This window comes from Cavia porcellus, unplaced genomic scaffold (genome assembly GCF_034190915.1).
Source record: "Cavia porcellus strain 051 isolate PalLab524CR breed Dunkin Hartley unplaced genomic scaffold, mCavPor4.1 scaffold_30, whole genome shotgun sequence".
Lineage (NCBI taxonomy): Eukaryota > Metazoa > Chordata > Mammalia > Rodentia > Caviidae > Cavia > Cavia porcellus.
Genome location: NW_026947513.1, coordinates 27,776,096 through 27,788,670, shown reverse-complemented (window position 1 = coordinate 27,788,670; position 12,575 = coordinate 27,776,096). Strand labels below are relative to the sequence as shown.

Genomic DNA, 12,575 nt, shown 5'->3' with positions numbered 1-12,575 from the left:
TGGAAAGTGATGGCACCTGGCTCCAGTTGTGTGGTTTCTGTAATTAGACCAATACCCTCAGTTCCATTCGAAGTACCTCAAGCTCTAAACTCAGTGCCACCTAGGACCAGGAGTGCCTGGCTGTGCGGTCCATTTAGGAAAGCTATTAGTCTGAAGAAAAATCTGACTGCAAGCCCATAAGGACAGTGAAAACTATTGTCTGTGTCTAACTCAACCTTTACAATGCTTTATAAAAAATTTTTTAAAAGTTAGCACTTTTAATTCAGTTGGTCAGTTATTCATCTAAATCACCTGTCCACAGCTGCTCCTCCAAGCCTCACACCACGCTGGAGGCACTGACCCATGAGTGTTAGTCCCCCAGCAGTTTCCCTCTGAAGCCAACCTAGAGATGCTAACACTCCCCATCTACACACCCCAGAAACCGTTATTATCCATCAAGGCATAGCTCTACCTTTACCTGCCCTGAAAGCCAGCTGACTTTCATGGTTATGCAGCTTTTAATTCAATTAACACTGGACTGCAGATCACAGAGCTGTGAACCATCTCACTAGGTCTCCAGTGCTTTTAGCCTAGTCAGCCTAGCCCACCTTAGGCCATCAACAGAGATGCAGATGCGACAGGCCAGGACTGGTAGCACAAGACAAATCGTCCTCAAACTTTATTTTGAGACAAAAGATTTTATGCAACTTACAAACTTTTGCAATACCTTTATTTGAAGGCTTTGTCCAAATACATTGCCTCTCAGGAAGTATTTTAAGGAAGGAGAGGTGGAGAGAAGGCAAGGAGAGAGCTCACTTGTCTGCTCCCTTAGCACACATGCAGAACCATTTTTTACATGCGCTAAATGATATATTTAAAGCTGAAAGTGCTGTCACAGGACAGGCGTTTGCCTTTGCATCTCCCACACAAGTCTTGACGATGGGGGCGTTTGGGGTCCACGTGGCGCAGTCTTACTGGGCAGGAACATCTAGTTCTTTTACAACTCTGAAAAATCAGAGTGAGAAGTACATACAAAAGATAAAACCTCTTGGTGACTTCCTAGGACTTCACAATGATTAAAAATATAGTCCGTTCAAATACTTGCAAATGCACACTAACCAAGTCCTATACACTAATCTTGTCTACACCCCTGCCCAGGAATGATGGGTTTAGGAATAGAGGCTGTTTTCTGTGTTGTAGATTCAATGCTCAGCTGTGAAGTTTCTTATGTAACTGTCTAAGAAAAAGATCTTTTCCTGTACTTGAAAGGTGTGGAATAGCAGAAAACAAGTGAGAGACAAACTGGTCGGCGAAAGCCAAGAATCCAGTGACTAATGCATCTGACTTTAGGAAGGGTGCCTGACCTAAGAGGTTCTGAATTGTTTTCCATAGATTAACACCCTCAGGTATCAACGCTTTCAATACCCAAGATTGAAGAGCATTGATTAGGCCTTCTCGTGGCAAGTCAGGCTCATTAGCTATGTGAACATAGGCAGATTTAGTAATTTATTTCTTAAGTCCCTTAGCACAGCATTATGAGATGTTAAGAGGCAGCAAGCCATGTTATTTAACTCCATAAAGCCAGGCACCTCAGAATCATCTTAAGCTTCATGAGCTCTCGGGCAAGAAAAGTCCGCTCCTGTGCTATATTAAATAATTTCACTTGAATATGTGCTTCCTTAGAAGCACTTGAGTGAAGCAGCCAACATTTGCCACCTCAAGGTAGACCAGCATTGTTTCTCAGTTTGCCTTCTCTGATAGGCTAACAGGCAAGGCAAGCTTTCTTCCATACTGCTTTAAAAGTTTTTACCAAGGGCAGAAGAAAGCTTTTATCATCTAGACACCATTTCTAAAACTTCGAGCAGAAAGCAGTGAAACCCTAAGGTCACTGGGAAACTAGCCTCTTTTAGGAAACATAGTCAAAGAGAATAACCTTCTTCCCCCCAACAGACACAAAATGCAAACATTCAATTTACTTGACAGGTGATATCCTCCACTCGGTAAGGGTTGTAAGACTTCTGACAAGTTCTGCAAAACTGTTTGAAGTAAACCTGTGATGAGAAACAATAAACTTAAAGAAAAAGCACCTCAAACTTCCACAAAATGACGCCAGTTACATGGGGTTGCTTACCTTGTTTGTGCCCTGTACACACCACACGTATGCACTCTCCCAGCGGATGTTGCAGTCCTTGCAGTGATAATAGCCGTATTTCTGCTCTAAGAACTGAACAGGATACCAAAGGTTACCTAACATGACATCCTCACTTAACCTTCATTTCTGAAGCTGGGAAGGATCCAGCTGCTGCTTAAAATCGGCAACTTTATTCCATACAACAGCAAAGTAAGGTCAGGTTTGGGTAAACCTCTACAATAGAATCACTAAGCTAATGGCTCAGTAAATCCCATAAGGAAGGAGTAGGCCCAAACTTAATTTGATGCATAAGGCTAGTTGACAAGTCAGTGTTTTCCACAGTCAGGTAAGGGGGGAAAAAAAAAAAAAATCAAGACATCTGGGGGTTCTGAGAAGCTTGGGATTGGGATTCTTCAGGTAGGACTTTCTTTGTAGGAGAAACTCTGACGTTAGAACATCCACAGATAAAGTCAAGCTGAAAAGGAAAACTGCATCTGAGATTCTTCATGAAATGCTCAAAGTTGTGTACACTAAATTCCATCAAACGGTAACGTCACAAATCTCTAAGCATGGCCCATTTAATAAGAACTAAGCTTTTCTTTCTTCGCAGCCAGAAACAAGCTGGGAAGTTTTCAGAAGTTGGCCTTCGGAACTAGTAGAAACTTTGGAGAGCACTTAATGAGATTTCACAGGCGAATAAATAGCATAAAGGCCAAGAAGCTTAAGGCTCGCCTAAGATGACACCCAGCTGTGCGCAGCAGTGGCTTGAGACTGACAGCTCTGGCTTCTAGATTTCCTCCTCCCCTTCTTGCACTCCAAAACCCACGGAGACCTAGAATGACTGGAAAGCGACACATGACACTCCTTCCTTCCTCCTGCCTAATTACAGGAGTTACAGGAGTTACGGCTGCCCACTGTGCAGCAGTCCCGCAGGACCCAAGTCCGGGAGATTCAGAATGGGGGGCTTTAGAAAAGCCCGGCAAGGTCCTAGAAGTGGCGCTAGCGCAGCTCGGCCTTCCGGCCGACTGGGGCTGGGATATACGGGTCAGAATCAGAGGTCAGCCTCTCAGGCCCCCAGTGTGTCTGTTACGGGGTTTGTCCTATTTGTAGGCAAAATGGTACAGGGTCTTTGGGAACTGCCAGTCCCTCCTGCAAGTTTGCTTTCCCGTGCTGTACTGTGTTGGCGGAGGCGCGGTGCAAAGCGCCCGCCAGCCCGCCCGCCCGCCGCAGCTGCTGGCTGCGACCCCGCACACCGCAGGGCCAGCGCTGCGGGCACAGCGGCGTCTCCACCCTGGGTCCCGGCCTCACCTGGAAGCGCAGGCGCTCCTTGGCCGGCTCGGCGCCCGGCGGCGACCTCTCCTGCGCGGCGGCGGCGGCGGCGGCCCCGCCTTCCCCAGCGCTCCCCACCGCAGGAGGCTGCTCCGGGGGCCGCGGCGTGGGCTGCGGGGCCGCCTCCTCAGCTGGAGCCTCCCGCGACGGCGGCCGGGCCCCGGCGTCTTCCTCCTCGCGCCGCTCCTCCCCGGTCCGGGATGGCAGGGACGCCTTCCTCGCCGCCCCCTCGTGGTCCTCCGGCGGCCCGGGGTCCGCCGCGCCGCCCGGGGCCTCCTCCAGGCAGGCGGTGAGGTAGCGCGAGACCACGGGCGAGTACACGGCGAGGGAGCGCGGGAAGCGCGCGGGTGCGGCCGGGGTCCCGGGCTCGCGGGCCCTGCGCGGCAGCGTCTGCCGCCCGAGCGCGCACTGCACCGAGGCGTCGCGCCGCGGGTTCACCTGCACCCCCACGTCGCGGCAGCTGGGCCTGCGGGGGCGCGGCCCGAAGCCCGGGCTCGCGTGCGACAGGAGCGCCAGCAGCTGCGCGCGCTGGTAGCTGTCGAAGTACTCGGCGGCCGTCAGCTGCCCGTGGCCCGGGAAGGACGACGAGGCCACCCCAGCCGCGGAGGAGGACGAGGCAGGCGGGTGGCCCCCGCCGCGGAGCCGCCAGCCATCGGCGCCCTTGGCGGCCGGCGGGTAGGGGAAGGGATAGGAGTAGGGGGCGCACGTCGGGTACATGAAGGCGCCCAGCACCTCGTCCCCCACGGCAGCCATGCGCGCGGCCCCACAGCTCGCCCGCGGCGCGCCCTAAATAGGCCGCTCTCTCCGCCTCCCAGTCCCGCGTCCGGAGCTCCGCGCGGCAACCCCTCGCGGCGGACGCGGGCGGGCAGCCCTAGAGGATCCCAGCCGAGGCCTCTCGGAGTGATTTAATCACGATTTGTACGTGAATGCGCAGGCGTGAGGAGCGGTCCGACGGAGTTCTAACCCGGACCAGCTGGGCCCAACGGAGCTGCCAGGTGATCCGCGCCGCCGCGCGCAGAGCGTAGGGGCAAGCGAAGCCGGCACCTCGGGGTGTGGGCCGAACGCCCGCATTTGCGGACTGCGCTGGGTCTGTTACCCATTATCTCCGATTACGGCTCAGCTTCGTCAGAGTGGCGCAGAGAGGTGTGCCCACTGAAGCCGCTCGGCAAACACGCGGAAGCCCAGGGCCTCCCCATCTAGCTGATTGTTTATCCCCTGGAGCCTCCCCCCACCAGTGGTCACCAGGAGGTGCCAGTTCGCTCTTCTTAGGTAAATGCTAGTTCTACACAATTTCCAAACCTACTCCTCCAAAGATAAACTCATTTGTTTACGGATGTGTTGAAAATAAATGCAGAAGACCAATTGTGCAAAGAAATCACCTTATCCACTGGCAAAATGTTGATGGTTCATTTGCAATAAACAGATGTCAGATCAGGTAATCAAATATATTAATTTTTTTTCCTCTGGTCTGTTACTGGTTTGACAATAAAATGCTATATTTCACCGTGTCAATGACCTGTGGGGATTCTTCTGAGTACAGATTAAAATTCCACATTGTTCATGTAAGGCTCCAACCGGACCTGCCCCTCCACCCCCACCCCCCACCCCCACCCCGCCTGCTTGTCCGCAGAAGTACTGCTGTCTGCAGGGAGCTCAGCTCTCAGCGGGGAACGCAGTACTGAAGTTGTCATGGCAAGCACAAGAAAAGTTTAACACAGGACAAGGAATTTTGCAGGTCCTGAAGCCATCTAGAGACACCCAAAAATTTATACCAGACACATGGACTCTGCCCACTGAGGTGCAAGACTGCCAGAAAACTTTGACCACAGATGTTTATTAAGATCTTTCCACCTAATGTCTCCTTCTCTCCATCCCAATAAAAGGGGGCCACTTCTCTTTTTTCAGGTCTTATTCCGCTCTCTGTCTGCATCCAGGCACAATAAATTCCAGGCTATGTTGCTTTTACATATGCCTGGTGATCTCTGTATGTTAGATGTTATAGTTATGTATTTACAGGTTGAGCGAGCACACTTTTCTGTTTTATGGTAAACTCAATTATGCTTTATAGATAGCTTGTCTTTACGCAGCTAAGACACTACATTTCCAGACCCTGCTTTCTAATACAGTAGTTTCTATCTGTGAAGCAGTCATAGAAACTGATAGTGGCAAAAATCAAAAAGCCTATTGAATCAGATGGGGCTTCACTTTAGCTGAACCACACGGAAGTTAGAGTAAGACATTGATTTGTAGTCTATGGAAACACTAGGTCACTACAGCAGTGCAGCTTTACAATGGAAAGATCAAAGACGTCACATGTGATGCCCAAACCAACTGTTATCCTTTATGTAAACCATGTGCACTACACAGGCCATAAATACGAATTAATATTTCAGCACGATAGGAGCTCCTATGTGTCTCCACATTTAGAGAGAAGTCTGGGCAGTTTCCATCGTTATCAAATGATCAGCTTTCACTGTGCCATAGGAGGTGTCTGCCATTTCCTCTTCTTTTAGTTTCTTATAAGAAATATCTGTATCTTCATCTTCATCTAGAGGATCTTGCTTGTGCAATATTTCACTTCCATACATTTTATATATTAAAACAAAAATCCCTGCTTCTGCAGACTGGAAAAGAGCATAGAGCAAGGGAAACATGTACATGCTCCCTATGAAGCGTGGCGGGAAGGCCAGTTTTAGGATGGCAGTGCAGAGCTGCACGTTCTGACTGCCGGTTTCCAGGCACACAGTCCGCTTGCAGTTGGGTGGGAGGTGGAAGAGAGTAGCCAGGCCATAGCCCGAGGCATAGCCTGCCAAAGGCATAAAAATGGCAACCACGTAAACAGCCGCAGGGATACTTGCCAGCAATTCAGGTCCTAACATTGTGCCAGTCAGTATGAAAAGGACCACCAGCGTCACTAGCAGGGACCACAGGGAAACCTAGTAATAGAAAAGGAATAGACAAGCCATCAGCAACAAGACTGTGGAAGATGACTCCAGGTTCTTGGAAGAAGGTACCCATCTAGTCTGACCTCCCCCACAAAATGAGATCTTGCATGTACACCCAAAGAGAGCTGGTCAGCTCATGGGGAGCATTCTGACCCATGCTGGACAGCTGTTTCTTTTTGGAGGCCTGTCCTCAGGTCAAGCAACAATTGGCTTCTGTATCTTCTGACCATTTCCTTGTTCAGGTCTCCAAGAGCAATAAATGACCAGTCTACTTTTGAAAAATTACACTTTGAAAGTTTATAAAGCAGTTATCAGGGCTGGTTACTCTTCTTCAGGTAGACTATGCCCAGCCCCTCAGTTCTTATCCCATAACTTTGTTTCAGTGCTCTGACTCTTTTGATTTGACATTTAGTTTTCTCAAAAAACAGCAGGTAAAATTGAGCCCAAGTGAACAAACCCCAAGTGTTTGATCTAGTGAATGGAGTAGATGGTGGTCACATACTGAAAAAACAACATTCTGTGTCAGGGTGAAATTAATTCTCACCTTACACATGAAATGAAAAGCTATCAAAGTATATATGTGATATTTTTAACCTTAAAATACACCTAAAAGGACTGTTACCAGGTTGAAATAAGTAAGATTTTGAAAGAGAAAAGAAATAAATGTAAGAGTTGAGGAATTCTTTGCAATTTTGCAACTCCCTCTTTTTCATTTGTTCAGAAGAAACCTCTCACGTGTAAGTCGGTGCTGCAGAATTACTAGGTAGGGATAGATGGCTACTAACTGTACAAAACATGTCATCTTGATATTCTGACTGGTAAACATTTCACTCATTCAAATAAAGGCTGTATAAATCATAATGCAGAAACCTAAAAATTCCTCTTTGATTGACTCTTTTTTAGAATGCTTAAAGTAAATGTCATTGAATTCATGATTAAACATTATAAATATATTACATTAAAATGTATATTTACATTTCACATATATTTATTACATCCATATACACATTTATTGTGGAATAGATTTTTTATTCAAGGATAGATTTAGGTACAGAAAAGAACCCTCTATTTCTCATATTCATAAAGTTGGCTCTTCCATATAATAAGATTAGAAAATAAACTAATATAAGTAAAATACAAAAAAAGTATCTTAAATCTATATGATTGAAACACTGGAATAGCTTTCTCATTTGTCTAAAGAAACTTGCCTCTGCATGTTACAATAATTGACTAACTTCCTAAAGTGACATCCTGTTCATGGTTTACTCTCTTGCACCATTTTTGAGTTTTCAAAAAAGTTGAACTTACAAATATTTGATTTTTTTCTCCAGTCAACTATTAAAATCTCTACAAAAAATTTTTAAAAAAATAATAGAAATCCCGTATTTCAGTATTTTTAGAAATCATATAAAATATGAAATAAGGAAAAACAAACAGAAATCTGGTAATGACAATATAATCTACATTATCCAGGACCCAATTTTATTTCATGCTTTCAAGCCAATATTTGTGTATTCTATTCTATTGCCACAGTATAACTTTTCAATTACTTTTAGCTTTATAGTGTCAACTTGTTTCTTTGGTTCTTTTTAAATTAATAAAACAGGCTTGGGGTGTAACTCACTAGCAGTACACTTGCCTAGCAATCCACAGCCTGCAAACAAAACAAAACATTTTTAAAGGAACCAACTATAGTATTTCTTAGAATTAGAATTCCACTTTTGAAAATACAGTAATGCATTTCTAAAATACTGCACAGACTATTAAATAATTTTGTTGACTATTTTGATTTCTGGTAACAGATTTAGTGGAAAATGTTACCATTGGATGACATCATCATCTCCCTTATCATGACGTTTCCTCCCCAACAGTACTGACATCACCAACGCTGTTTTATTTTATTTTATTTATTTATTTATTTTTTTTTTTTGTCTTTTTCCTTTTTATCGGTACCGGGGATCGAACTCACGACCGCCTGCTTGCAAGGCAGGTGCTTATGCCGCTGAGCTAAACCCCCGGCCCCACCAACGCTGTTTTAAATTAAGCTACGTCCCAATTAGAGTTATCGTTCTAGGAATTCCAAAAGGTAGAAAATATCTTTGTTGCATAGACTTAAAATTCACCCCTAGAAGTCCTGGTAGGTCCTTTTCTTCCTTCACTTTCTTTCCTTAACTTCCTAGCATTTCAGCACAAGGCAGCAGCCAAGGCCCTCTGGGTGACACGGAGGGAAAGGGGTCCTCACCTTCACGATGTAGTCTGCCACACGGTTGTATTTGTAGCGGATGAAGACGCCCAGCCCGATGGGGATGAGGGTACTGCAGAGGGTCAGGGTCACTGCCCCTAGGGGCAGTAACTGTACCAGAGGGGTGTCGATCCAGGCCCGGCTATAGATCCACAGGCACAGGGGCATCAGGACCAGGGCCAGAAGTGTGGAGGAGATGGTCATGATGATGCTGCAAAACACAACGAGCGGTCAGAACGGGCTTCGCACCCAAGAGCCTGCCGACCCTCTCCTCCATGCTGGGTAGAGGGGCACCAGGCAGCCCGGGAATCCCTCCGGCCTGAAGTCTGGGGAGAATCTACTTCATTAGGGGCGGGCCAAGAAAGCAGAGCCTAAATCCAATGGAAAAATGAGCCAGAGGCAAAAAAAACAAAACAACTCCAGACTGTGCCCTGGGCTTTGTAAAGCCAGTTGAGTCTGGATGATTCTGAAGACAGGGGGCATCTTTCTTTGCCTGTTAATCCTCCCAAGAGCCCTGCATTGTTAGATGCAGAAAAGCTGCTGGATGCTACTTGTTGGATTAAACTCAATTATGTTGCACTCTCTATGAGATTACTTTCTTTATTGGGCCAATAGCCCTGATTTGCTTTTCCATTTCCGGCGAGTCCTAGCTTCAGACTCCCCCCTCCTTTCTGTCTGTCCGTGGCCCCAGATCAGCGCCTACCGACAGCCCCCCGACTCCGGGAGAGGTGGCAGTGGGGAAGAGCCCCCTGTGGGTGACACGCAGGCCCTTCTGTTCTAGACCGTTCCTACCACACACTGCTTCGTCCACCCCAACTTCTGAAGCCCCGGCGTCCACACTGCCTCCCTTTCTTCCTCTCCACCGCTCTCTCTCCTCCCCTGGCACCCGGGCTGTCGACGCGCCTGGCGCGGTACCTGAGGTTCATGTCGCCGTCCACCAGCAGGGACATGAGATTGGAGAGGTTCCCGCCGGGACAGCAGCCGCACAGGAGCACGGCCACCGAGGCCACCTCGTCCAGCTTGAGGGCGAGGGCCAGCAGGAAGGCCAAGAGCGGCAGGAGGCCGAACTGGCAGAGCGCGGCCAGCAGCGCGCCCACCGGGCGGCGGACGTGCGCCCCGAAGCGGTTCACGTCCACCGTGCAGCCCAGGCCCAGCATGGTGATGCACAGGGCGGCGCCCACGAACACGTTCAGCCCGTGGTTCAGCGGCGACTCCCAGAACGGGAGCTCGTGGGGCGCCCAGGCCGCGGGGGGCAGCGAGGCGCGCGGGCTCCCGACGAAGCTGCGGGCGGTGGGGCCCGGGCTGGAGCCGCCCGGGGTGGGCGCGGCGCTGGGACCCGCGCTCGGGGCGGCGGCGGCCGGCAGGGTGTAGTTGTCGGGCGGCAGGAAGGAGTCGAGCGGCCACCGGGTGCTGTTGCCCGGGCCGTCCATGGCGCAGGCTGCACGGTCCGCGCTCTCCGTGCGCAGCGCCCCCCGTCGGTCCGCGCCCCCGGCTCGGGGTGCGCCGCTGACGTCGGAGCGGCCGCCCGTCCCGCACGGCGGCCCCGCAGCCCCGCGCCGGGTGGCACCGAGGACAGCGCAGCCCGGGCCCGGCGCGCCGCCCCGCCCACAGCCGCCTTTTAATCACCGCTAAGTGGCTCCCCCGGAGTTAGCCAGGGGCGGAACAAAGACCTGACAAAGGAGAGCAGAGGAGAAGCAGCCTGGCTGCAGACCAAGTCCTCGGATGGGCTCTGAATCCTTTTCTTCTCTTCCTATTTTTAAATTACTGTAAATAAATTTGCCTAATTCATACGTAAGAACATGAAGACTGTGATGTCTGTGTGTGTGTACTTTGTGTCACGTTCAAATCAAGTTAATCACACACCTACATCCTTAAATGTGTGTCATTTCTTTATGATGAAAATGTTCAGAATGCTTTCTCCTAGCTTTTTAAAGCATACAGCACATAATTGTTGTCTCTGGTCACCCTATGGTGCAACGGCTCATCAGAACTCTGCCTCTTTGATAATGAAATCTGGGGAGCCAGGCACATAGACTGGGGGAGGGGGAGACCCAGGCTTTTCCACGCGCATACACATAACCCAATACACAAACAGTCTAAATAGCCTGCAGCCCTCAGCAACAAGAAGGAGCCTGGCCTAATATGAGCGATTTTCTAGCAGCATGACACAATGTCTGGCTTGAATTTGCAAACAATTTGTCATGGCTTTTATGTTCAATCGTGAAGCAGAAACAAGATGATCTTAACAATTTGGAAGCCAGGTACTGTGCAAGCATATGTGAATTATTTCTCACAGCAAAGCCATGAGATAGATACCATTTGTTCAAACTCCATTTAAAATATATTTACTTTTAATTGACACAAAGTAGATATTTATGGGGTACAGTGTGGCATTTAATATAGGGATACAATGCTAATAATCATATCAAAACAATCACGATATCTATCACTTGATACAATTGTCATTTGTTTTTCATTTTGTTTTTGTGGTGCTGGGGATCAAACCCAGGATCTCCTATGTGCAAGGCCAGAGCTCTACCACTGAGCCACACCACCAGCACTTTTCTTTGTTGTGAACAATTGAGTCTTCTGCACCAGCTATTTTGAAATATTCAGTTATTTGTGTCCAACTGTAGTTATCCTCTTGCAGCAAGCTTGGCTATATATTCATGGTGCTATGTCCTTAAAAAAAGACCACAAAGAGCTCAGCTAGGAAAAGTTCTCATGAAAAATGTGTCTTGGAAGTTACTGGCAGTTGGGGAGAAGATATTTCAGTGGTCACAAATTTATGAAGTGTTGTGAGTAAAGACTCAGCACTGGGATTAAAAGACTGAGAAGAGATGAAGTGCTGAGATTCCCTGCTACAGACAGATTTATCCCAAAACAAATCAAATTCAGTTCTCAGGAACAAAGACATAGTAGCATTCGGTCAGTCACTCTGTGCATACCAAGGAGGGGGTACTTCTTGGAGAGGCTGTGAGTTATCCTGATGACCATCACCCTTTTGACCAGTTGTTTTGTGAAAGCCAATGTATGAATGTCTGGGCTCAGTGCTAGCCCATGGTTACACTGCATGGAGCCAAAATAGACTGAATTCTCCTTCCTAGGGACTTATCACTTCCCCTTCCCTGATACAGAAGAGACAGATGACTTCCATGCCTATTGACAGACAGAGCCCAAGTGTTGGCATTTTCCTCTCCTCAAAGATCATGAAAGCTGCAGAGAATATGAAAAATAAGACTAAACTGGTCCCATATTCACACTTAATCAGAAATTTTTTCTCCATAGACCATAAATTCCACCAAGGCAGAGAGTTTGTGAACATTTAAGAAAATAACACTAAACTCCAGGAGAAAAAGTGTGGTAACACCTACACAGCTTGGAAGAAAGTAGGTTATGGTGGAGGTAGCCTGAGTTTTCATCTAGGGTTATGCAGGTAAAAGAAGGCCATTCATATATACAGCATAACATGCCACCCAAACCTTGAGTGCATCCGGAGAACACAGGTGAAGAAACAGACAAGGTAAGACAGCATGGTGAGCCTCACCTCAGCTGGATCTTCAGTGTCTCCCAGAGATTCATATATTAAATCACGGTCCCTGGAGTAGTGCTACTGGAAGTTGTGAAGGAGATGTGGGCCACGTGGGAGGATTTTAGGTCATTGGGTGCACTCAAAAGGGATTGGGGGGCCCCAGCCCTCTCCTCTCTCTTTCACATGCTAGGCATTAAGTCAGTAGTCTATCCCATCATGTGTTCCTATCATCACGTGATGCCTTAGCACAGGCCCAAAAGCAACGAGGCCAGTCAGTCACAGAGTGGAACCTCCAAAACTGTAGCTAAAATAAACTTATAACCCTTTTCTATCTATAAGTTGATTGTTTCAGGTATTTTGTTATAGTGACAGAAAGCCGACTAACACAAGATTGCCCTTTTGCATTCCTGGGAACTG

General features: G+C 48.1%; 2 protein-coding genes across 2 annotated transcripts; both read right to left on the bottom strand.

Moving 5' to 3' along the window:
* Positions 1-692: 692 nt before the first annotated feature.
* Zar1 (zygote arrest 1) lies at positions 693-4,331 on the bottom strand. The gene is made up of 4 exons (XM_063240346.1): positions 3,419-4,331; positions 2,111-2,203; positions 1,956-2,030; positions 693-984 (listed from the first exon to the last, which is right to left on the bottom strand). Exons 1-4 carry the CDS (start codon positions 4,190-4,192, stop codon positions 841-843), a joined length of 1,086 nt encoding a protein of 361 aa, XP_063096416.1. The 5' UTR covers positions 4,193-4,331; the 3' UTR covers positions 693-840.
* A 926-nt stretch (positions 4,332-5,257) lies between these two features.
* Slc10a4 (solute carrier family 10 member 4) lies at positions 5,258-11,623 on the bottom strand. Its single transcript, XM_063240422.1, has 4 exons — positions 11,575-11,623; positions 9,542-10,241; positions 8,627-8,837; positions 5,258-6,375 (listed from the first exon to the last, which is right to left on the bottom strand). The coding sequence occupies exons 1-4, from the start codon at positions 11,621-11,623 to the stop codon at positions 5,863-5,865; spliced, it is 1,473 nt and encodes a 490-aa protein (XP_063096492.1). The 3' UTR covers positions 5,258-5,862.
* Between the last annotated feature and the right edge of the window lie 952 nt (positions 11,624-12,575).

What these genes read in the sequence shown, in the direction of transcription:
- Zar1 (XM_063240346.1), bottom strand. Translation starts at nt 4,192, where the DNA reads ATGGCTGCCGTGGGGGACGAGGTGCTGGGCGCCTTCATGTACCCGACG. An exon ending in GTGTACAGGGCACAAACAAG is followed by an intron (nt 2,031 to 2,110) that starts GTAAGCAACCCC and finishes TTCTCATCACAG; the next exon opens with GTTTACTTCAAACAGTTTTG. An exon ending in TGGAGGATATCACCTGTCAA is followed by an intron (nt 985 to 1,955) that starts GTAAATTGAATG and finishes CTGATTTTTCAG; the next exon opens with AGTTGTAAAAGAACTAGATG.
- Slc10a4 (XM_063240422.1), bottom strand. Translation starts at nt 11,623, where the DNA reads ATGGTCATCAGGATAACTCACAGCCTCTCCAAGAAGTACCCCCTCCTT. An exon ending in CAAGAAGTACCCCCTCCTTG is followed by an intron (nt 10,242 to 11,574) that starts GTATGCACAGAG and finishes GGTGATTAAAAG; the next exon opens with GCGGCTGTGGGCGGGGCGGC. An exon ending in GACGGCGACATGAACCTCAG is followed by an intron (nt 8,838 to 9,541) that starts GTACCGCGCCAG and finishes TGTGTTTTGCAG; the next exon opens with CATCATCATGACCATCTCCT.